We start from the raw sequence: 25,669 nt of genomic DNA, 5'->3' as shown, positions 1-25,669 counted from the left end.
CTCCTGGATCCCTCCTCTCTCCTCTCTCCTCTCTCCTCTCTGCTCCTGGATCTCTCCTCTCTCCTCTCTCCTCTCTCCTCTCTCCTCTCTCCTCCTGGATCTCTCCTCTCTCCTCTCTCCTCCTGGATCTCTCCTCTCTCCTCTCTCCTCCTGGATCTCTCCTCTCTCCTCTCTCCTCCTGGATCTCTCCTCTCTGCTCCTGGATCTCTCCTCTCTCCTCTCTACTCCTGGATTTCTCCTCTCTGCTCCTGGATCTCTCCTCTCTCCTCTCTACTCCTGGATCTCTCCTCTCTCCTCTCTACTCCTGGATCTCTCCTCTCTCCTCTCTACTCCTGGATCTCTCCTCTCTACTCCTGGATCTCTCCTCTCTCCTCTCTACTCCTGGATTTCTCCCTCTCTGCTCCTGGATCTCTCCTCTCTCCTCTCTCCTCCTGGATCTCTCCTCTCTCCTCCTGGATCTCTCCTCTCTCCTCTCTACTCCTGGATCTCTCCTCTCTCCTCTCTACTCCTGGATCTCTCCTCTCTCCTCTCTGCTCCTGGATCTCTCCTCTCTCCTCTCTACTCCTGGATCTCTCCTCTCTCCTCTCTGCTCCTGGATCTCTCCTCTCTCCTCTCTCCTCTCTACTCCTGGATCTCTCCTCTCTCCTCTCTGCTCCTGGATCTCTCCTCTCTCCTCTCTCCTCTCTCCTCTCTACTCCTGGATCTCTCCTCTCTCCTCTCTGCTCCTGGATCTCTCCTCTCTCCTCCTGGATCTCTCCTCTCTCCTCTCTACTCCTGGATCTCTCCTCTCTCCTCCTGGATCTCTCCTCTCTCCTCTCTCCTCTCTCCTCCTGGATCTCTCCTCTCTCCTCTCTGCTCCTGGAGAGTGTATGTACAGTGGGGCAAAAAAGTATTTAGTCCAGCCACCAATTGTTCAAGTTCTCCCTCTTAAAAAGATGAGAGGCCTGTAATGTTGATCCTAGGTACACCTCAACTATGAGAGACAGGATGAGAAAGAATGCAGTAAATAGAGAGGATTGAAGTTTGCTAGAGAGCATTGAGATGATCCAGAAGAGGATTGGGAGAAGGTCATATGGTCAGATGAAACCAAAATAGAACTGTTTGGTAAAAACTCAACTAGACGTGTTTGGAGGAGAAATAATGCTGAGTTGCATCCAAAGAACACCTACTGTGAAACATGGGGGGGGGGGACATCATGCTTTGGGGCTGTGTTTCTGCAAAGGGACCAGGACCACTGATCCGTGTAAAGGAAAGAATGAATGGGGCCATGTATCGTGAGATTTAGAGTGACAACCTCCTTCCATCAGCAAGGGCATTGAAGATGAAACGTGGCTGGGTCTTTCAGCATGACAATGATCCCAAACACACCGCCCGGGCAACGAAGGAGTGGCTTCGTAAGAAGCATCTCAAGGTCCTGGAGTGGCCTAGCCAGTCTCCAGATCTCAACCCCATAGAAAATCTTTGGAGGGAGTTGAAAGTCCGTGTTGCCTAGCGACAGCCCCAAAACATCACTGCTCTAGAGGAGATCTGCATGAGGAATGGGCCTAAATACCAGCAACAGTGAAAACCTTGTGAAGACTTACAGAAAGCGTTTGACCTCTGTCATTGCCAACAAAGGGTTTATAACTAAGTATTGAGATGAACTTTTGTTTTTGACCGAATACTTATTTTCCATCATTTACAAATAAAGTCTTTAAAAATCAGACACTGTGATTTTCTGGATGTTTTTTTTCTCATTCTGTCTCTCATAGTTGAGGTATACCTCGGATGAGAATTACAGACCTCTCATCTTTTTAAGTGGGAGAACTTGCTCAATTGGTGGCTGACTAGATACTTTTTTCCCCCACTGTATATATATATATATATATATATATGTGTGTGTGTGTGTGTGTCACTGTGAATGAATCAAAGTAACTATATATAAGTGGTCATGAACACATCTGTCCATCAGACAGATGGCTGCTGTGCCTCCTGTCCAGTGGTGTTTCTATATGTACTAAAGTGGGGGGGCACAGAAAACTAGATGTCTATAAGCTTCTGCAGTGAGGGTCAGTGAGGGTCAGTGAGGGTCAGTGAGGGTCAGTGAGGGTCAGGCTGTTGAGCCTCTGACTCTTCAGGTTTACAAATATAATATTTTGACCTAAATCAAAATATAATATTATTTTCAAAAGCTTTTTTGGTCTAATGCCTCGATTAATTTTAAACAGAGAGTTCAACAGAAGGATACCCAAAAAATGTAATTGTATCATTTCAATATTGAATTGTTCTCTCTTAGTAAGACCACCATTTTATTGAAAATGGTGGTCTTACTAAGAGAGAACACCTTACCTTGACTTGAAGATGAAGTCCATTTGCCTATCCTTCTGGACAAACATCTCTATTACTTGTTTGTAAAAGTCCTCCTTATCTTCTTGTAGTTTCAAAAGTCTATCATAAATCTAATCGATAGATTTATGATTCGAAAATGATAAAAGTAGGGTAGACATGTGGATATTATCCGGCTGAACAAAACGTGCATTTATCAAACAGGTACGTTTCCCACAGATCTTATTTGGAGCTGTTTTCTCCTATGGAGGAATCTCATTGCTATTTGTGGAGGGAACCCATGCGCAGCTTACTTCCTGGTTTTAGGACGCGTCTCTCTCCTCCTCTTCACACACCACACTTTTCGTGGCACACGTACTTACAGCCAATCAGCTCTGAATGATGAGTTGACGTATGGTGGGGATGGCAGCTCAGTGCCCCTGTGGTCATTATTTTTTTGCCACACATTGAATAGGAAAAGACTCTGAGCATGTGCAGTGTAGTTTCTACAGTCACCGTTCACTTAGACAGGGAGAGGGAGGGGCATGGTGGGGTTTTGTCCCACATGGCTCTAAGCAGCTCAATAGGCACACACTGTAGACACTAATTAGAAGAACACAGACTAAAACAGCAATGAGACGAATCAGATGATTAAACAAGATCTTTAAATATATTTTATGTATATATATTTTTTATTTGTGCATTTTTTTGTAATCATTATTTGTAATACTTTCTGCTGACACTAGGGGGGGCTGTGCCCCTAATGACCAGTCGCCACTGCTCCTTTCATCATTAATGGACGTCTCTTTAAAATGACCGCTCAAAGGAGAGGAGTTCTCATTTCTCTAACCGCCTGCTGCTTCCCCTCCTCTCTCCTCGGCTCCCCTCCTCGGCTCCTCTCTCCTCGGTTCCCCTCCTCGACTCCTCTCTCCTCGGTTCCCCTCTTCGACTCCTCTCTCCTTGGCTCCTCTCCTCGACTACTCCGTTCGCATCTCCTGTGTGCGGGATTAAGACACGAGGATAGGAGTCGAGGAGAGGAGTTAGAGTATTGAGAGACCTCTACAGAGAGACACACACACAGGTCTGATGCTGCAGGTGTGTGTGTGTGTGTGTGTGTGTGTGTGTGTGTGTGTGTGTCTCTGTGTGTGTGTGTGTCTCTTTGTGTGTGTGTGTGTGTCTCTTTGTGTGTGTGTGTGTGTGTGTGTGTGTGTGTGTCTGTGTGTGTGTCTCTTTGTGTGTGTGTGTCTCTTTGTGTGTGTGTGTGTGTGTGTGTGTGTGTGTGTGTGTGTGTGTGTGTGTTTATATTAACTCTTGATTGCTCAGGAATTACAATAAGTGTAAAATGAAATAACAAAGAAAAGATCAATAATAACTTAATGAAAAGCTCCATATATAAATATACATTAAAACAACTATACATATATAAATATACACAACACTACATGATAAACAACAACAACAATAACAATAACAACAGAGAGGAGATTTAAATAAAGTCTGAACTTCGTTTAAAATATTTTATTTGTTTTAAAATATACATCGTTTACAAATTGAGAAAATAAAATCATTAGTTTAACAGTCTCTCTTTAAAGACTGCATTTACAACAGGAAGTGAAACAATCAGAGCCAATCAGAGGTCAAACGCCTGGGGAGGGGCTACAATCAGAGCCAATCAGAGGCCAAACACCTGGGGAAGGGGCTACAATCAGAGCTCCAACATCCCATAATAACACACAGGGCCACACAGCTAACCGCGGCTACCTGTAGGCTAACTACTGGCTAACTGTCATCTAAAGGTCAGCTAACATCAGCTTCCTGTCAGCTAACTGTCAGCTTCCTGTCAGCTAACCGTCAGCTAACTGTCAGCTTCCTGTCAGCTAACCGTCAGCTTCCTGTCAGCTAACCGTCAGCTTCCTGTCAGCTAACTGTCAGCTTCCTGTCAGCTAACCATCAGCTTCCTGTCAGCTAACCGTCAGCTAACTGTCAGCTTCCTGTCAGCTAACCGTCAGCTTCCTGTCAGCTAACTGTCAGCTAACCGTCAGCTTCCTGTCAGCTAACCGTGAGCTTCCTGTCAGCTAACCGTGAGCTAACTGTCAGCTTCCTGTCAGCTAACTGTCAGCTAACCGTCAGCTAACCGTCAGCTTCCTGTCAGATAACCGTCAGCTAACTGTCAGCTTCCTGTCAGCTAACCGTCAGCTTCCTGTCAGCTAACTGTCAGCTAACTGTCAGCTAACCGTCAGCTTCCTGTCAGCTAACCGTGAGCTTCCTGTCAGCTAACCGTGAGCTAACTGTCAGCTTCCTGTCAGCTAACCGTCAGCTAACCGTCAGCTTCCTGTCAGATAACCGTCAGCTAACTGTCAGCTTCCTGTCAGCTAACCGTCAGCTTCCTGTCAGCTAACTGTCAGCTAACCGTCAGCTTCCTGTCAGCTAACCGTGAGCTTCCTGTCAGCTAACCGTGAGCTAACTGTCAGCTTCCTGTCAGCTAACTGTCAGCTAACCGTCAGCTAACCGTCAGCTTCCTGTCAGATAACCGTCAGCTTCCTGTCAGATAACTGTCAGCTAACCGTCAGCTAACTCTCAGCATTAGTCCTCAGGTGGTCCCTGGCGGCCATGTTGGACAGCTGTTTTTCAGAAGAACAGAAACAGCTGATTCATTTCCTGTTTATCGTTAGCGTCTTATCCAGTTTTAAATCTTTCTAGCACACAAGCTAACCAGCCCAGTGTTAGCATTAGCGTTTTTTTTTAACAGCAGTTTTTCAGGTGCGTCAATTCCTGTAGAGAACGTTTATATAAAGAAGTGTTCAGGTCACCCCTGATCGCAGACAACAGTGTGACGTCATCCAGGTGCATGCTGGGACACAGACCCTCAATTCATTTAATTATAACAAGCCTCAGTTCAACAGCGAATACTGCCCGACGACAGACTGAAGGAGGAGTTAAATACTGAGTCTGGAGGAGGAGGAGGAGGAGGAGGGTGACCTTGGCTGGGAGACGTCTGCTATTATATTCATGAAGAAGAAGAATCCATTAAAGTTTCATCAGAGCAGATGTAAAGGCTATTTTTACCCAGAGTGCACCACTCACACACACTCATTTCAGACTTCCTGTTCTCTCCTCGTCTGATGACTCGTATGAAATATTAAACACACACACACTTTAAAGTATTAGCGACCCATTTCTGGCTCGTAAAAAAACGTGAATAATTTAACGGCAGCCAGACGTTCTGCTGATAACAGAAGAAGGTGTGTGTGTGTGTGTGTGTGTGTCTATCCATCTGTGTGTGTGTGTGTGTGTGTGTGTGTGTGTGTGTGTGTCTATCTGTGTGTGTGTGTGTGTGTGTGTGTGTGCGTCTATCTATCTCTGTGTGTGTGTGTGTGTGTGTGTGTGTGTGTGTGTGTGTGTGTGTGTGTGTGTGTGTGTGTGTGTGTGTGTGTGTGTGTGTGTGTGTGTGAATAATTCAGCTGCAGACAGTTGAACGCTCTTTTATTCATCAGCTGTTCGCGGCGCTCTGAAGCTAACGCTGAGTTTCTGAAGCCTGTTTTTTGTTCGACTCTAAACGTCTCAATAAAGTTTTGTCCCTCATCCGTCTGTGTCCCATCATGCACTCTGACAGCCCATATTTCCCATAATGCACCAGAAGCTTCAGTCTGTTGTTGGTCTGAAGATGAATAATTAGTGACGCTTTAATACAAACTCGTTAATAAAAACAATCGGTGATTCTCAGTGAGTCACAATCACAGCTGTGGGACATTCGACCTGCCACACCAACGAAGAAGAAGAAGTACAGAGGCTCAGGAGGGCCGAACATTATTACTATGATCATAGTAATGATGTTGCCTCCCTGGTTTGGCCCTCACAGGCTTCTGTAGCGTGGAGACAAAAACAAATCAACAACAAACCCACACAAACAATAATAAAAGAATCTGCTAATAATGATTAAAACTAACCCTGCAGGGTCAAAGGTCAGCAGGCGGCCAATCAGGCGGCCAAATGAAAACAGGAAGACGACAAAATAAAAGTCTGACCTTCAGCAGGTCCAGAGAGAGAGAGAGAGATAGGCACTGAGAGCGTGTGTGTGTGTGTGAGTATCCATGTGTGTCTCATCTGTTCTTCACACACACACACACACACACACACACACACACACACACACACACACACACACACACACACACACACACACACACACACACACACACACACACACACACACACACACACACACACACACACACACACACACACACACACACACACACACACACACACACACACACACACACACACACACACACACACACACACACACTTTAATGTGTTTTTCAACAGCATCATTGAAGTTGCGCTGACAGGCGACAGAGGTCCACCGTGTCCCCGCAGCGAGGATAACACCCCCCCCCCGTTGACAATTTACCGCACCCCTTAAGTAAAATGGCTTCCCGCGGCTATGCACACACAGAGATATTTGTGTGGTGTACATGTACTCTGAAATCTCTCACACACACATGGCTTCCTCCTGTGGGGCCTCAGTGGGGCGGCGGGGCCTCAGGAGGGGGCTCCGTGGGGGCGGGGCCTCGGAGGGGGAAGGGCCTCAGTCCAGCAGCGTGCCGTGCTCCTGGGCTCGGGTCAGGCTGTCTTTGCGGGTTAGGTGATGCACCCCCATCCTCTTGGGGCTGCGGGGGGGGCGCAGGGGGGGCACGGGGTCTATCAGGCGGGGGGGCGTGATGACGGGCAGGTCCTGGGGGAGGACGTCCCGCCCCTCCTCCTCTTCCTCCTCAGGGGGCTGGGGGGCGGGGCTTGTTGCCATGGGGACGGGCGTGTCCCCCCCGCCCTCTGTGTCAGTGTCCATGCTGGATCCTCTGCTGGGGGTCCAGCTAATCGACCCCTCCTCCCCGTCAGAGTACCCCCCTCTCCCCCCCCCACTCTGACAGCCCGGCGCCATCTTCTCCACAAACATCCGCTGCCAGTTAGCCAGGAGGTCCTCCTCCGAGCTGGAGCTGGGCAGCAGGCTGGGGGCCTGGGGGGTCAAATACATATAACACATCATGACATCAGAGACCCTCGCCCTGCGTCACAACACATACCAGACAGCTGACATGCTTCCAATGCAGCAAAGTGTATTAACAACAACTGTATAAGTGATATGTTACCTGGGGGGGGTCTGCAGTAGAGTGTACAAGTGAGATGTTACGTGGGGGGGGGAGTCTGCAGTAGAGTGTATAAGTGATATGCTACCTGGGGGGGGTCTGCAGTAGAGTGTACAAGTGATGTGTTACCTGGGGGGGGTCTGCAGTAGAGTGTACAAGTGATATGTTACGTGGGGGGGTCTGCAGTAGAGTGTACAAGTGAGATGTTACGTGGGGGGGGGAGTCTGCAGTAGAGTGTATAAGTGATATGTTACCTGGGGGGGGTCTGCAGTAGAGTGTACAAGTGATGTGTTACCTGGGGGGGGTCTGCAGTAGAGTGTACAAGTGATGTGTTACCTGGGGGGGGTCTGCAGTAGAGTGTACAAGTGATGTGTTACCTGGGGGGGGTCTGCAGTAGAGTGTACAAGTGATATGTTACGTGGGGGGGTCTGCAGTAAGGTGCATTAACAACATTATTAGAGATCTTACCTGGGGGGGGCTGCTGAAGGGGCTGGACTGGTTGCTCAGCGGCTCACTGGCAGCGTCTCTCTGGGAGGGGGGTGAGCGGCGCTTCCCCCCCGAGGAGCAGGAGTGGGCGGGGCTCGCTCGCCCCTCGTCCTGCTGCACCAGGCTGAGAGAGATAGCCTGCCTCGTGGCGTAGGTGCAGTTCGGCAGAGGGGAGTTTTTGGGGATTTTCACCTTGTCGTCGGAGGAGAACTCAATCACCTTCCTGCCCGGGTACAGAGGGTGGGGGGGCGGCGGGGGGGGGTAGGGGTTCAGCTTCTCGATGGACGGAGCCCCCCCCCCCGCCTCCTCGCCCCCTGACTCCCCCCCCAGACTGCAGGACCCGTTCTGCTGCGCCCCCCCCGTCATGTCCACGTGGACGAACACGTCCTCGGAGGCCGGCCGGCTGCAGCTGCTCGACTGAGCCGAGTTCAGGAGGAGGGGCTCCGGCTTCTCCAGGACGCGAGCGATCACTGAGGTGGGGACTACGTCCGTCAGACTGAGGCAGTCCGGGTCCTGGGGGGGGCCGGGGAGACCCTTCATGTGTTTGTTCAGCATGTCCTGCAGCTCATAGGGCAGCTGCAACACACACACACACACACACACACACACACACACACACACACACACACACACACACACACACACACACACACACACACACACACACACACACACACACACACACACACACACACACACACACACACACACACACACACACACACACACACACACACACACACACACACACACACACACACACACACACACACACACACACACACACACACACACACACACACAGTTATACAGCAGGGCAGTAGTGTTGTTTTTGTTTTGTTTCTCTCTCTCTCTCTCTTTCTCTCTACTCACATCAGCGAACTTGTGGTTCCTGAAGTGTGACTTGTTGCACTTCAGCAGCTGGACGGCCAGGTTGCAGTCTTGCCTGTAGCGCTCCTGCAGACACAGATCATTTTTGACATTTTCAGAAAATCCGAATAAAAAAATAAATAAGTCAAAATCTTTAGAAAAGGTCAGAATTTAGAATTTGTGTACAGTGTGTACTGTGTGTACTGTGTTGGTGTACTGTGTTGGTGTACAGTGTGTACTGTGTTGGTGTACAGTGTGTACTGTGTTGGTGTACAGTGTGTACTGTGTTGGTGTACTGTGTTGGTGTACTGTGTTGGTGTACAGTGTGTACTGTGTTGGTGTACTGTGTTGGTGTACAGTGTGTACTGTGTTGGTGTACTGTGTTGGTGTACTGTGTGTACTGTGTTGGTGTACTGTGTGTACTGTGTTGGTGTACTGTGTGTACTGTGTTGGTGTACAGTGTGTACTGTGTGTACTGTGTTGGTGTACTGTGTTGGTGTACAGTGTGTACTGTGTTGGTGTACAGTGTGTACTGTGTTGGTGTACTGTGTTGGTGTACTGTGTTGGTGTACAGTGTGTACTGTGTTGGTGTACTGTGTTGGTGTACTGTGTTGGTGTACAGTGTGTACTGTGTTGGTGTACTGTGTGTACTGTGTTGGTGTACTGTGTGTACTGTGTTGGTGTACAGTGTGTACTGTGTTGGTGTACTGTGTTGGTGTACAGTGTGTACTGTGTTGGTGTACTGTGTGTACTGTGTTGGTGTACAGTGTGTACTGTGTTGGTGTACTGTGTTGGTGTACAGTGTGTACTGTGTTGGTGTACTGTGTGTACTGTGTTGGTGTACAGTGTGTACTGTGTTGGTGTACAGTGTGTACTGTGTTGGTGTACTGTGTGTACTGTGTTGGTGTACTGTGTTGGTGTACTGTGTGTACTGTGTTGGTGTACAGTGTATACTGTGTTGGTGTACTGTGTGTACTGTGTTGGTGTATAGTGTATACTGTGTTGGTGTACTGTGTGTACTGTGTTGGTGTACTGTGCTGGTGTACTGTGTGTACTGTGTTGGTGTACTAAGCTGGTGTACTGTGTGTACTGTGTTGGTGTACAGTGTATACTGTGTTGGTGTACTGTGTGTACTGTGTTGGTGTACTGTGTTGGTGTACTGTGTGTAGTGTACAGTGTTGGTGTACAGTGTGTACTGTGTTGGTGTACAGTGTGTACTGTGTTGGTGTACTGTGTGTACTGTGTTGGTGTACAGTGTGTACTGTGTTGGTGTACTGTGTGTACTGTGTTGGTGTACAGTGTGTACTGTGTTGGTGTACTGTGTGTACTGTGTTGGTGTACAGTGTGTACTGTGTTGGTGTACAGTGTGTACTGTGTTGGTGTACTGTGTGTACTGTGTTGGTGTACTGTGTTGGTGTACTGTGTGTACTGTGTTGGTGTACAGTGTATACTGTGTTGGTGTACAGTGTGTACTGTGTTGGTGTACTGTGTTGGTGTACAGTGTGTACTGTGTTGGTGTACTGTGTGTACTGTGTTGGTGTACAGTGTGTACTGTGTTGGTGTACAGTGTGTACTGTGTTGGTGTACTGTGTGTACTGTGTTGGTGTACTGTGTTGGTGTACTGTGTGTACTGTGTTGGTGTACAGTGTATACTGTGTTGGTGTACTGTGTGTACTGTGTTGGTGTATAGTGTATACTGTGTTGGTGTACTGTGTGTACTGTGTTGGTGTACTGTGCTGGTGTACTGTGTGTACTGTGTTGGTGTACTAAGCTGGTGTACTGTGTGTACTGTGTTGGTGTACTGTGTGTACTGTGTTGGTGTACTGTGTTGGTGTACTGTGTGTAGTGTACAGTGTTGGTGTACAGTGTGTACTGTGTTGGTGTACAGTGTGTACTGTGTTGGTGTACAGTGTGTACTGTGTTGGTGTACTGTGTGTACTGTGTTGGTGTACTGTGTTGGTGTACTGTGTGTAGTGTACAGTGTTGGTGTACTGTGTGTACTGTGTTGGTGTACAGTGTGTACTGTGTTGGTGTACAGTGTGTACTGTGTTGGTGTACAGTGTGTACTGTGTTGGTGTACTGTGTGTACTGTGTTGGTGTACAGTGTGTACTGTGTTGGTGTACTGTGTGTACTGTGTTGGTGTACAGTGTGTACTGTGTTGGTGTACTGTGTGTACTGTGTTGGTGTACTGTGTTGGTGTACTGTGTGTACTGTGTGTACTGTGTGTACTGTGTTGGTGTACTGTGTTGGTGTACTGTGTGTACTGTGTTGGTGTACTGTGTGTACTGTGTTGGTGTACAGTGTATACTGTGTTGGTGTACTGTGTGTACTGTGTTGGTGTATAGTGTATACTGTGTTGGTGTACTGTGTGTACTGTGTTGGTGTACTGTGCTGGTGTACTGTGTGTACTGTGTTGGTGTACTAAGCTGGTGTACTGTGTGTACTGTGTTGGTGTACTGTGTGTACTGTGTTGGTGTACTGTGTTGGTGTACTGTGTGTAGTGTACAGTGTTGGTGTACAGTGTGTACTGTGTTGGTGTACTGTGTGTACTGTGTTGGTGTACAGTGTGTACTGTGTTGGTGTACTGTGTGTACTGTGTTGGTGTACAGTGTGTACTGTGTTGGTGTACAGTGTGTACTGTGTTGGTGTACTGTGTGTACTGTGTTGGTGTACTGTGTTGGTGTACTGTGTGTACTGTGTTGGTGTACAGTGTATACTGTGTTGGTGTACTGTGTGTACTGTGTTGGTGTACTGTGCTGGTGTACTGTGTGTACTGTGTTGGTGTACAGTGTGTACTGTGTTGGTGTACTAAGCTGGTGTACTGTGTGTACTGTGTTGGTGTACTGTGTGTACTGTGTTGGTGTACTGTGTTGGTGTACTGTGTGTAGTGTACAGTGTTGGTGTACAGTGTGTACTGTGTTGGTGTACAGTGTGTACTGTGTTGGTGTACAGTGTGTACTGTGTTGGTGTACTGTGTGTACTGTGTTGGTGTACTGTGTTGGTGTACTGTGTGTAGTGTACAGTGTTTGTGTACAGTGTGTACTGTGTTGGTGTACTGTGTGTACTGTGTTGGTGTACAGTGTGTACTGTGTTGGTGTACAGTGTGTACTGTGTTGGTGTACTGTGTGTACTGTGTTGGTGTACAGTGTGTACTGTGTTGGTGTACAGTGTGTACTGTGTTGGTGTACTGTGTGTACTGTGTTGGTGTACAGTGTGTACTGTGTTGGTGTACTGTGTGTACTGTGTTGGTGTACAGTGTGTACTGTGTTGGTGTACAGTGTGTACAGATTGTAAAGTGTGTACAGTGTGTACAGTGTGTACTCTGTGTACAGATTGTACAGTGTGTACTGTGTGTACAGTGTGTACTGTGTGTACAGATTGTACAGTGTGTACTGTGTTGGTGTACAGTGTGTACAGATTGTAAAGTGTGTACAGTGTGTACAGTGTGTACTGTGTGTACAGATTGTACAGTGTGTACTGTGTTTACTATGTGTACTGCGTGTACTTGTACTCACGTTGAGCTCCTCCAGGCGGTCGATGGAGTTTTTGGCGTCAAGCAGTTTGTTGGTGAGCTCCACGATCTCCTGGTCCATCGTCTTTTTGTCCCTCTCCACCTTCCGTAGCTGAGAGGAGACAGCGTTAAACAGCTGTCAATCACAGATCAGGCAGCCAATCAGCAGGCGGGGCTGGCAGGAGGCGGGGCTACATTCACTTTACCAAATACATTAAAATAAATTCAAAATAAAATATATATACTTTATATATGAAAGTATACTAACCCTAAATATATATACTTTATAGATGAAAGTATACTAACCCTAAATATATATACTTTATAGATGAAAGTATACTAACCCTAAATATATATACTTTATAGATGAAAGTATACTAACCCTAAATATATATACTTTATAGATGAAAGTATACTAACCCTAAATATATATACTTTATATATGAAAGTATACTAACCCTAAATATATATACTTTATATATGAAAGTATACTAACCCTAAATATATATACTTTATATATGAAAGTATACTAACCCTAAATATATATACTTTATATATGAAAGTATACTAACCCTAAATATATATACTTTATATATGAAAGTATATTAATCCTAACAAATACTAATGAATATATATGAGGACTGAAAGATGATGATGGAGGAGGAGGATGGGGAGGAGGAAGAAGAGGAGGAGGATGAGGAGGAAGATGACTGAAACCCAACTGCATGAACCCTTGGTTGCAGTTGAATAGTCAAAAGATCCCTATCGTCTATCTCTATCTATAGTCTATCTCTATCTATAGTCTATCTATAATATATCTCTATCTATAGTCTATCTCTATCTCTAGTCTATCTCTATCTATAGTCTATCTCTATCTATAGTCTATCTCTAGTCTATCTCTATCTATAGTCTATCTCTATCTCTAGTCTATCTATAATATATCTCTATCTATAGTCTATCTCTATCTATAGTCTATCTCTATCTCTAGTCTATCTCTATCTATAGTCTATCGTCTATCTCTAGTCTATCTCTATCTCTAGTCTATCTCTATCTATAGTCTATAGTCTATCTCTATCTATAGTCTATCTTTATCTATAGTCTATCTCTATCTATAATCTATCTCTATCTCTAGTCTATCTCTATCTCTAGTCTATCTCTATCTATAGTCTATCTCTATCTATAATCTATCTCTATCTCTAGTCTATCTCTATCTATAGTCTATCTCTATCTATAATCTATCTCTATTAGTCTATCTCTATCTCTAGTCTATCTCTATCTATAGTCTATCTCTATCTATAGTCTATCGTCTATCTCTATCTATAGTCTATCTATAGTCTATCTCTATCTATAGTCTATCTCTATCTATAATCTATCTCTATCTCTAGTCTATCTCTATCTATAATCTATCTCTAGTCTATCTCTATCTATCGTCTACCTCTATCTATAGTCTATCTCTATCTATAATCTATCTCTATCTATAGTCTATCTCTATCTATAGTCTATCTCTATCTCTAGTTTATCTCTATCTCTATCTATAGTCTATCTCTATCTATAGTCTATCTCTATCTATAGTCTATCTCTATCTATAATCTATCTCTATCTCTAGTCTATCTCTATCTATAATCTATCTCTAGTCTATCTCTATCTATCGTCTACCTCTATCTATAGTCTATCTCTATCTATAATCTATCTCTATCTATAATCTATCTCTATCTATAGTCTATCTCTATCTATAGTCTATCTCTATCTATAGTCTATCGTCTATCTCTATCTATAGTCTATCTATAGTCTATCTCTATCTATAGTCTATCTCTATCTATAATCTATCTCTATCTCTAGTCTATCTCTATCTATCGTCTATCTCTATCTATAGTCTATCTCTATCTCTAGTCTATCTCTATCTATAGTCTATCTCTATCTATAATCTATCTCTATCTATAGTCTATCTCTATCTCTAGTCTATCTCTATCTATCGTCTATCTCTAGTCTATCTCTATCTATAATCTATCTCTATCTCTAGTCTATCTCTATCTATCGTCTATCTCTATCTATAGTCTATCTCTATCTATAATCTATCTCTATCTATAGTCTATCTCTATCTATAGTCTATCTCTATCTATAGTCTATCTCTATCTATAGTCTATCGTCTATCTCTATCTATAGTCTATCTCTATCTATAGTCTATCTCTAGTCTATAGTCTATCTCTATCTATAGTCTATCTCTATCTATCGTCTATCTCTATCTATAGTCTATCTCTATCTATAGTCTATCTCTATCTATCGTCTATCTCTATCTATCGTCTATCTCTATCTATAGTCTATCTCTATCTATAGTCTATCTCTATCTATAGTCTATCTCTATCTATAGTCTATCTCTATCTATAGTCTATCTCTATCTATAATCTATCTCTATCTATAGTCTATCTCTATCTCTAGTCTATCTCTATCTATCGTCTATCTCTAGTCTATCTCTATCTATAATCTATCTCTATCTCTAGTCTATCTCTATCTATAGTCTATCCCTATCTATAGTCTATCGTCTATCTCTATCTATAGTCTATCTCTATCTATAGTCTATCCCTATCTATCGTCTATCTCTAATCTATCTATAGTCTATCTCTATCTATAGTCTATCCCTATCTATAATCTATCCCTATCTATAATCTATCTCTAGTCTATCTCTATCTATCGTCTATCTCTATTCTATCGTCTATCTCTAGTCTATCTCTATCTCTAGTCTATCTCTATCTATCGTCTATCTCTATCTATCGTCTATCTCTATCTATCGTCTATCTATCGTCTATCTCTAGTCTATCTCTAGTCTATCTCTATCTATCGTCTATCTCTATCTCTAGTCTATCTCTATCTATAATCTATCTCTAGTCTATCTCAAGTCTATCTTTATCTATAGTCTATCTCTATCTATAGTCTATCTCTATCTATCGTCTATCTCTATCTATCGTCTATCTCTATCTATATTCTATCTCTATCTATCTATCGTCTATCTCTATCTATCGTCTATCTCTAGTCTATCTCTAGTCTATCTCTATCTATCTATCGTCTATCTCTATCTATCGTCTATCTCTATCTCTAGTCTATCTCTAGTCTATCTCTAGTCTATCTCTATCTATCGTCTATCTCTATCTATAGTCTATCTCTATCTATAATCTATCTCTAGTCTATCTCAAGTCTATCTTTATCTATAGTCTATCTCTATCTCTAGTCTATCTCTATCTATAGTCTATCTTTATCCATAGTCTATCTCTATCTATCGTCTATCTCTATCTATCGTCTATCTCTATCTATAGTCTATCTCTATCTATCGTCTATCTCTATCTATCTCTATCTATATTCTATCTCTATCTATCTATCGTCTATCTCTATCTATCGTCTATCTCTATCTATAGTCTATCTCTAGTCTATCTCTATCTATCGTCTATCTCTATCTATAGTCTATCTCTAGTCTATCTATATCTATAGTCTATCTCTATCTATCGTCTATCTCTATCTATCGTCTATCTCTATCTATAGTCTATCTCTAGTCTATCTATATCTATAGTCTATCTCTATCTATAGTCTATCTCTAGTCTATCTCTATCTATAGTCTATCTCTAGTCTATAGTCTATCTCTATCTATAGTCTATCTCTAGTCTATCTATATCTATAGTCTATCTCTATCTATAGTCTATCTCTAGTCTATCTCTATCTATAGTCTATCTCTAGTCTATAGTCTATCTCTATCTATAGTCTATCTCTAATCTATCTCTATCTCTATCTATAGTCTATCTCTATCTATCGTCTATCTCTATCTATAGTCTATCTATAGTCTATCTCTATCTATAATCTATCTCTATCTATAGTCTATCTCTATCTGTAGTCTATGTCTATCTCTAGTCTATCTCTATCTCTAGTCTATCTCTAGTCTATCTCTATCTATAGTCTATCTCTAGTCTATCTCTATCTATAGTCTATCTCTATCTATCGTCTATCTCTATCTATAGTCTATCTCTATCTATCGTCTATCTCTATCTCTAGTCTATCTCTAGTCTATCTCTATCTATCGTCTATCTCTATCTATAGTCTATCTTTATCTCTAGTCTATCTCTATCTCTAGTCTATCTCTATCTCTAGTCTATCTCTATCTATCGTCTATCTCTATCTTTCGTCTATCTCTATCTATAGTCTATCTCTAGTCTATCTCTATCTATAGTCTATCTCTAGTCTATCTCTAGTCTATCTCTATCTATAGTCTATCTCTAGTCTATCTCTAGTCTATCTCTATCTATAGTCTATCTCTATCTATCGTCTATCTTTATCTCTAGTCTATCTCTATCTATCGTCTATCTCTATCTCTAGTCTATCTCTATCTATAGTCTATCTCTAGTCTATCTCTATCTATAGTCTATCTCTAGTCTATCTCTAGTCTATCTCTATCTATAGTCTATCTCTAGTCTATCTCTAGTCTATCTCTATCTATAGTCTATCTCTATCTATCGTCTATCTTTATCTCTAGTCTATCTCTATCTATCGTCTATCTCTATCTTTCGTCTATCTCTATCTATAGTCTATCTCTAGTCTATCTCTAGTCTATCTCTATCTATCGTCTATCTCTATCTTTCGTCTATCTCTATCTATAGTCTATCTCTAGTCTATCTCTATCTATAGTCTATCTCTAGTCTATCTCTAGTCTATCTCTATCTATCGTCTATCTCTATCTCTAGTCTATCTCTATCTATCGTCTATCTCTATCTATAATCTATCTCTATCTATCGTCTATCTCTATCTATAGTCTATCTCTATCTATAGTCTATCTCTATCTATAGTCTATCTCTATCTATAATCTATCTCTATCTCTAGTCTATCTCTATCTATCGTCTATCTCTATCGTCTATCTCTATCTATCGTCTATCTCTATCTATAGTCTATCTTTATCTATCGTCTATCTCTATCTATAGTCTATCTCTATCTATAGTCTATCTTTATCTATCGTCTATCTCTATCTATAGTCTATCTCTATCTATAATCTATCTCTATCTATAGTCTATCTCTAGTCTATCTCTATCTATAGTCTATCTCTATCTCTAGTCTATCTATAGTCTATCTCTATCTCTAGTCTATCTCTATCTCTAGTCTATCTCTATCTCTAGTCTATCTATAGTCTATCTCTATCTCTAGTCTATCTCTATCTCTAGTCTATCTCTAGTCTATCTCTATCTCTAGTCTATCTCTAGTCTATCTCTATCTATAGTCTATCTCTATCTCTAGTCTATCTCTATCTCTAGTCTATCTATAGTTTATCTCTATCTATAGTCTATCTATAGTCTATCTCCATCTATAGTCTATCTCTATCTCTAGTCTATCTCTATCTCTAGTCTATCTCTATCTCTAGTCTATCTCTATCTATAGTCTATCTCTATCTATAGTCTATCTCTATCTATAGTCTATCTTTATCTATCGTCTATCTCTATCTATAGTCTATCTCTATCTATAGTCTATCTCTATCTATAATCTATCTCTATCTATAGTCTATCTCTAGTCTATCTCTATCTATAGTCTATCTCTATCTATAGTCTATCTATAGTCTATCTCCATCTCTAGTCTATCTCTATCTCTAGTCTATCTCTATCTCTAGTCTATCTCTATCTATAGTCTATCTCTATCTATAGTCTATCTTTATCTATCGTCTATCTCTATCTATAGTCTATCTCTATCTATAGTCTATCTCTATCTATAATCTATCTCTATCTATAGTCTATCTCTAGTCTATCTCTATCTATAGTCTATCTCTATCTATAGTCTATCTATAGTCTATCTCCATCTCTAGTCTATCTCTATCTCTAGTCTATCTCTATCTCTAGTCTATCTCTAGTCTATCTCTATCTCTAGTCTATCTCTAGTCTATCTCTATCTCTAGTCTATCTCTAGTCTATCTCTAGTCTATCTCTATCTCTAGTCTATCTATAGTTTATCTCTATCTATAGTCTATCTCTAGTCTATCTCCATCTATAGTCTATCTCTATCTCTAGTCTATCTCTATCTATAGTTTATCTCTATCTCTAGTCTATCTCTAGTCTATCTCTATCTATCTAATATTAGATTGACTACTTTCTTCAAAGGTTCACAGTGACTCTGGATATTAAGGTTCACAGTAACTCTGGATATTAAGGTTCACAGTGACTCTGGATATTAAGGTTCACAGTAACTCTGGATATTAAGGTTCACAGTGACTCTGGATATTAAGGTTCACAGTAACTCTGGATAATAAGGTTCACAGTAACTCTGGATATTAAGGTTCACAGTAACTCTGGATATTAAGGTTCACAGTAACTCTGGATATTAAGGTTCACAGTGACTCTGGATATTAAGGTTCACAGTGACTCTGGATATTAAGGTTCACAGTAACTCTGGATAATAAGGTTCACAGTGACTCTGGATATTAAGGTTCACAGTGACTCTGGATATTAAGGTTCACAGTGACTCTGGATATTAAGGTTCACAGTGACTCTGGATAATAAGGTTCACAGTAACTCTGGATATTAAGGTTCACAGTGACTCTGGATATTAAGGTTCACAGTGACTCTGGATATTAAGGTTCACAGTGACTCTGGATATTAAGGTTCACAGTGACTCTGGATATTAAGGTTCACAGTGACTCTGGATAATAAGGTTCACAGTAACTCTGGATATTAAGGTTCACAGTAACTCTGGATATTAAGGTTCACAGTAACTCTGGATATTAAGGTTCACAGTGACTCTGGATATTAAGGTTCACAGTAACTCTGGATATTAAGGTTCACAGTAACTCTGGATAATAAGGTTCACAGTGACTCTGGATAATAAGGTTCACAGTAACTCTGGATAATAAGGTTCACAGTAACTCTGGATATTAAGGTTCACAGTAACTCTGGATATTAAGGTTCACAGTAACTCTGGATAATAAGGTTCACAGTAACTCTGGATATTAAGGTTCACAGTAACTCTGGATATTAAGGTTCACAGTAACTCTGGATATTAAGGTTCACAGTAACTCTGGATAATAAGGTTCACAGTAACTCTGGATAATAAGGTTCACAGTAACTCTGGATATTAAGGTTCACAGTGACTCTGGATAATAAGGTTCACAGTAACTCTGGATATTAAGGTTCACAGTAACTCTGGATAATAAGGTTCACAGTAACTCTGGATAATAAGGTTCACAGTAACTCTGGATATTAAGGTTCACAGTGACTCTGGATAATAAGGTTCACAGTAACTCTGGATATTAAGGTTCACAGTGACTCTGGATAATAAGGTTCACAGTAACTCTGGATATTAAGGTTCACAGTAACTCTGGATATTAAGGTTCACAGTGACTCTGGGTGATAACATGGGAACAATAAACGGGGTGCTCTCTTTTCCTCTCCCTCTCCTGACAGACCGTCAGTCTCGTGCAGCTCGCTGAAACTGTAATAAATGACCCGACAGTAAAGAATACACATATGTATAACTAGTTTAGCTAGTTCCAGAGTAGATGAACTAGCTAAGTGTGTTAGGTCTAACTCTTAGTGTGTTTTGCTCCACTCAACGGTCCGTCACAGCGGGGGAGCTGTGATCATGCAGAGCTGCGTGTTCTCCGTCAGCAGCAGCTGACCTGATCTCTCTCGCGTCCGGTTACACTTCACTCGCGTATATGTCCAAATCTATCAGATCTAGCTAGTTCTAGCTAATGATAGCTAATGATATGACTGCCTGCTTATCAAAGGACACCTAAACAATAGGCGTTGCTTGGCAACGGCGTGTGGCCGCAGAGTATAGCGCAGCATTATGCATATGTTTATATGAGAGGTCAAAATCCCATGCTCATAAAATGCTCATATTTTTTTCCCACGCCCCAAAATAAATATATTTTTTTATATGAACAGAGTTACACATATTTCAAAACGCGCAGTGTAATAACTGCAGTTGCCACAAAGATCCTCCGTGAAGCTCAAGCCCAAGTTTCTCACTACATTGTACAACTTATTAAAAAGATCAGTTCAATGCAGCTGATGTCGTCTCAGTGTTAGTGCGTGATGTTGAAACTGGTTTGCCATGAATCTAGTGATGGATTCTAAACATGTGAAATGTAGCTTTAAGAGTTTCTCATGTTGATGTTTTAATAAATCAGACTCTGATGGTGCAGCGCTGTACTGGACAGGGGGAACCTACCACTGAGTGAGAGAACCACTGAGTGAGAGAACCACTGAGTGAGAGAACCACTGAGTGAGAGAACCACTGAGTTAGAGAACCACTGAGTGAGAGAACCACTGAGTGAGAGAACCACTGAGTGAGAGAACCACTGAGTGAGAGAACCACTGAGTGAGAGAACCACTGAGTGAGAGAACCACTGAGTAAGAGAACCACTGAGTTAGAGAACCACTGAGTTAGAGAACCACTGAGTGAGAGAACCACTGACTGAGAGAACCACTGAGTTAGAGAACCACTGAGTTAGAGAACCACTGAGTGAGAGAACCACTGAGTGAGAGAACCACTGAGTGAGAGAACCACTGAGTGAGAGAACCACTGAGTGAGAGAACCACTGAGTGAGAGAACCACTGAGTGAGAGAACCACTAAGTTAGAGAACCACTGAGTGAGAGAACCACTAAGTTAGAGAACCACTGAGTTAGAGAACCACTGAGTGAGAGAACCACTGAGTTAGAGAACCAGCTCTTCTCATGGCTGCACTGAGTTAGAGAAGCAGGGGTCACTGAGGGGGGTCACTGAGGGGGGTCACTGAGGGGGGTCACTGAGGGGTTGCTTCGCTCAGTCAGGAAGGTTCCTGAGAGAAACGGACTATTCGACTTCAGCCCATGTCTGGCTGACAGCAGCCTGATGAAGAGGAAGAGGAGGAAGAGGAGGAGGAGGAAGAGGAAGATGAATGAAACCCAACTGCATGAACCCATGTCTGGCTGACAGCAGCCTGATGAAGAGGAGGAGGAAGATGAAGAGGAGTGATCCGTCACAGAGCAGCATGAGAACAGAGAGGAAGATGAAGAGCAACATCATCATCACTCACAGACAGGAAGTTCAACCAGAGAATAAAGATTACCCAGAACCCCCTCTGTCATTACATCATCACTCCAACACAGTGTCATGAATCCTATTGGTTACCAGAGCGTGGAGCTTCTCCTCCAGATCCTGATTGGCTCTCTGAGACGCTGTGTAGCTGTTCTGCAATCTGAGGAGAGAGGGGGAGGAGTTAGTGAGGAGGAGAAGAGGAGGAGGAGGAGAGGGGGAGGAGGAGAGGAGAGGGGGAGGAGGAGAGGAGAGGGGGAGGAGAGGAGAGGGGGAGGAGTTAGTGAGGAGGAGGAGAGGGGGAGGAGTTAGTGAGGAGGAGGAGAGGGGGAGGAGGAGAGGAGAGGGGGAGGAGTTAGTGAGGAGGAGGAGAGGGGGAGGAGGAGAGGGGGAGGAGGAGAGGAGAGGGGGAGGAGTTAGTGAGGAGGAGGAGAGGAGAGGGGGAGGAGAGGGGGAGGAGTTAGTGAGGAGGAGGAGAGGGGGAGGAGAGGAGAGGGGGAGGAGAGGGGGATGAGTTAGTGAGGAGGAGAGGGGGAGGAGTTAGTGAGGAGGAGGAGAGGGGGAGGAGAGGAAAGGGGGAGGAGCTAGTGAGGAGGAGGAGAGGAGAGGGGAGGAGTTAGTGGGGAGGAGGAGAGGGGGAGGAGGAGAGGAGAGGGGGAGGAGTTAGTGAGGAGGAGGAGGAGAGGGGGAGGAGGAGAGGAGAGGGGGAGGAGTTCGTGAGGAGGAGGAGAGGAAAGGGGGAGGAGTTAGTGAGGAGATGGGGAGGAGTTAGTGATGGGGGAGGAGTTAGTGAGAGGGATAGGAAAGGGGAGGGGTTAGTGAGGAGGAGAGGGCGAGGAGGAGAAGGGGAGGAGGAGTTAGTGAGGAGGGGGAGGAGAGGGAGAGGATTTAGTGAGGAGGAGAGGAGAGGGGAGGAGTTAGTGAGGAGAGAGAGGGGAGGAGTTAATGAGGAGGAGGAGAGGGGGAGGAGGAGGAGGAGGAGAGGGGAAGGAGTTAGTGAGGAGGAGGAGAGGAGTTAGTGAGGAGGAGAGGAGTTAGTGAGGAGAGGGGGAGGAGTTAGTGAGGAGGAGGAAGAGGAGGAGTTAGTGAGGAGGAGGAGAGGGGGAGGAGTTAGTGAGGGGGAGGAGGAGATGGGGAGGAGTTGAGAAGGGGGGGAGTTAGTGAGGAGGAGCAGAGGGGGAGGAGTTAGTGAGGAGGAGGAGAGGAGGAGGAGAGGGGGAGGAGTTAGTGAGGGGGAGGAGGAGATGGGGAGGAGTTGAGAAGGGGGGAGTTAGTGAGGAGGAGCAGAGGGGGAGGAGTTAGTGAGGAGGAGGAGTTAGTGAGGAGGAGAGGGGGAGGAGTTAGTGAGGAGTAGGAGGAGGAGTTAGTGAGGAGGAGGAGTTAGTGAGGAGGAGGAGTTGAGGTGAACTCCTGACCTGCGGAACTTGTCCCTCATCTTGTCCAGGTCGTCTCTGGTGCGGCTAAGCTCCGCCTCCATGTAGTGACGGCTGCCGTCAAACTCCGCCTCCATGGCCTCCATCCTATGAGACGAGAGAGAGAGGCGGCGCTGCAGATCCTCGTTCTGCTGCTGCAGCATTCTGGGTAACGGGGGGGTCAGAGGTCAGAGGAACTGAGAGCTGTAATAAAACATGAAGAGCTTCAAGGGGGGGGGGGGGGGGGCCTCACCTGATGCGCTCTGAGTCTGACAACGCCTCCTGAAACACACACACACACACACACACACACACACACACACACACACACACACACACACACACACACACACACACACACACACACACACACACACACACACACACACACACACACACTTGTTAAAGATTTGAATAAGTAACTGTTATAACTGTTCAATAAATACATCAATAACAAGAAATTTGACTGATCACATGACAGTTTCCTGTTTCTATATCGATGACAAACTTCCTCTCCCAGCATGCAGCGGGGTTTCCTCTCAGCTGATCAATGGTCAGTAAAATCGATGGTTCAGCAGCTGAGATCCAATCAAATCGCAATAACTCTAACAGATATAACATCAGTTTTTTCCGCAGACTGGTCTCTCTCGACCCCCCCCCCCCCGAGGCACATATTATTACTGGCCATACGGCGGTACTACCACTTCCTATCCGTGATGTCACTGGAAGAGAGCCGCCTGTCAATCAGAGGGTCATTTGCTCTAAATAACCAGTGACCCCCCCAGAGGGCGGACCCCCCCCCCCCCCCAGGGCTGGAACCAGTTCTCCCATCACATCCTGCTCCACCCACCTTGATGTCTGGCTGATCAGAAACAGGAAGTGTGTGTTTGTGTGTGTCCTCCATCTTTTCTGCTCTGTTCCCCCTCAGCACTTCCTGTTCATGCCCCACCCTCTCTCTGATGTCACTCTGTTGGTCTGCCCCCCCATCCTGCTTCCTGTGGGGGGCGGGACTTCTTGTCTTCGGGGTGTGGCTTCCTCTATTTGAGGCGGGGCTTCCCCGTAGGGGGGCGGAGCTTCCTCGCTGGGTGGTGGGGCTTCCTCTCCCAAGCAGCTCCAGATGGGCGGGGCTTCCCCGCTGGGGGGTGGGGCTTCCTCTGCCCAGCAGCTCCAGGTGGGCGGGGCTTAGCACGCTGCTGGTGATCTCGTCCAAGAAGTTGGAGAACCGCAGCTTCTCTTGCAGGAAATTAATCCTGCGGTCCGAGGTGTGGGGGGGGTGGGAAGAGCGCCGCCGCATGGAAGAGGGGGGAGCAGAGCGGTGCAGGGCAGAGCGCTGCATGCAGGGGGGGGGTCGCTGGAGGGAAACGCCCCTGGCGTCCAGCAGCTCCACAGCCTTTGCCTTCTTGACGTCGCCCGGCTGCTTTAGGATGCTCTTTGGCAGCGTAAAGCTTTGGGGAGGGGGGACGAGCCTCAGGACGGGGGGGGGCTGCATGCGGGTGGACGGCACTGACTCGTGGAGCCATGTCGCTGTCTGCTCTGTCGGCTGCAGAGCTCCAGGCTGGAGTCGCTGTCAGAGAGCGGTGGGGGGGGGAAGATCTGTGTTGGGGAGGGGGGGGGGAAGGTTTACCTGAGAGGAGTCGGGCTGGGGGGGGGGAAGGGCGTCCTGCAGGGGGGGGGGCAGGCGCGTCTCCCGGTGCTGCGGCGGCGCCTTGCGGTACGGCTTCCTGGACGGGGGGGCGCTCGTCATCGTCAACTTCCTGTCGTCGTCCTGCAGCAAAACAACAAGAGTCAGAAGAGACAAACACCCGCCATCCTGCAGCTCCTACGCACCACTGAGGACTGAGAGAGAGAGGGGGGGGTGTGTGAGTGACTGTGAGTGTGTGTGTGTGTGTGTGTGTGTGTGTGTGTGTGTGTGTGTGTGTGTGTGTGTGTGTGTGTGTGTGTGTGTGTGTGTGTGTGTGTGTGTGTGTGTGTGTGTGTGTGTGTGTGTGTGTGTGTGTGTGTGTGTGTGGGGGAAGCTGTGTGTGTGTGTGTGTGTGTGTGTGTGTGTGTGTGTGTGTGTGTGTGTGTGTGTGTGTGTGTGTGTGTGTGTGTGTGTAGGGGAAGCTGTGTGTGTGTGTGTGTGTGTGTGTGTGTGTGTGTGTGTGTGTGTGTGTGTGTGTGTGTGTGTGTGTGTGTGTGTGTGTGTGTGTGTGTGTGTGTGTGTGTGTGTGTGTGTGTGTGTGTGTGTGTGTGGGGGAAGCTGTGTGTGTGTGTGTGTGTGTGTGTGTGTGTGTGTGTGTGTGTGTGTGTGTGTGTGTGTGTGTGTGTGTAGGGGAAGCTGTGTGTGTGTGTGTGTGTGTGTGTGTGTGTGTGTGTGTGGGAAGCTGTGTGTGTGTGTGTGTGTGTGTGTGTGTGTGTGTGTGTGTGTGTGTGTGTGTGTGTGTGTGTGTGTGTGTGTAGGGGAAGCTGTGTGTGTGTGTGTGTGTGTGTGTGTGTGTGTGTGTGTGTGTGTGTGTGTGTGTGTGTGTGTGTGTGTGTGTGTGCCTCAGGCGTCTCATCGATCTGAATTAGTTTCCAGAACAGGAAGTTCAGCTCTATTGATCTGAGTGGGGTTAGTGTTAGCGTTAGCATGTCAGTGTTAGCATGTCAGCGTTAGCATGTCAGCGTTAGCATGTCAGTGTTAGCATGTCAGTGTTAGCATGTCAGTGTTAGCATGTCAGCGTTAGCATGTCAGCGTTAGCATGTCAGTGTTAGCATGTCAGCGTTAGCATGTCAGCGTTAGCACAGGGCAGAGCTAACGTGCTAGCTTACTAAGGTGTGTTCTCCTAAATGAAAACACAGAGCTTTTATTTTGAAACCTCAGTAACCATGACTCGGCGTACCTGAAAGGTGAGCTGCTCCTGACCTCATCCACAGAAACACCTG

At 44.9% G+C, this 25,669-nt stretch overlaps 1 protein-coding gene across 4 annotated transcripts; it reads right to left on the bottom strand.

The window, feature by feature from the left end:
* Positions 1-3,807: 3,807 nt before the first annotated feature.
* On the bottom strand, positions 3,808-25,669 carry tjap1 (tight junction associated protein 1 (peripheral)). 4 transcript variants are annotated; one of them, XM_079695767.1, is made up of 10 exons: positions 25,627-25,669; positions 24,390-24,530; positions 23,019-23,047; positions 22,769-22,930; positions 21,450-21,516; positions 21,229-21,258; positions 12,324-12,431; positions 8,811-8,894; positions 7,920-8,513; positions 3,808-7,321 (listed from the first exon to the last, which is right to left on the bottom strand). In XM_079695767.1, exons 2-10 carry the CDS (start codon positions 24,507-24,509, stop codon positions 6,896-6,898), a joined length of 1,620 nt encoding a protein of 539 aa, XP_079551893.1. In that variant the 5' UTR covers positions 24,510-24,530; positions 25,627-25,669; the 3' UTR covers positions 3,808-6,895. The 4 variants fall into 4 exon arrangements, with proteins under 4 accessions (XP_079551893.1, XP_079551894.1, XP_079551891.1 ...); XM_079695768.1 differs by lacking the exon at positions 21,229-21,258; XM_079695765.1 differs by lacking the exons at positions 24,390-24,530; positions 25,627-25,669 and adding an exon at positions 23,616-24,269.

Source organism: Notothenia rossii (genome assembly GCF_949606895.1).
Source record: "Notothenia rossii genome assembly, contig: scaffold_123, whole genome shotgun sequence".
NCBI classification, from domain to species: Eukaryota; Metazoa; Chordata; class Actinopteri; order Perciformes; family Nototheniidae; genus Notothenia; species Notothenia rossii.
This window is presented reverse-complemented; position numbering and strand designations above follow the sequence as displayed.

Excerpts from the sequence above, each read along its gene's own strand:
- tjap1 (XM_079695765.1), bottom strand. The coding sequence starts at position 24,254 with ATGCAGCCCCCCCCCGTCCTGAGGCTCGTCCCCCCTCCCCAAAGCTTT. Across the intron at positions 22,931-23,018 it reads TCAGACTCAGAGCGCATCAG|AATGCTGCAGCAGCAGAACG; the intron begins GTGAGGCCCCCC and ends CCCGTTACCCAG. Across the intron at positions 7,322-7,919 it reads CCTTCAGCAGCCCCCCCCAG|GCCCCCAGCCTGCTGCCCAG; the intron begins GTAAGATCTCTA and ends TTGACCCCCCAG.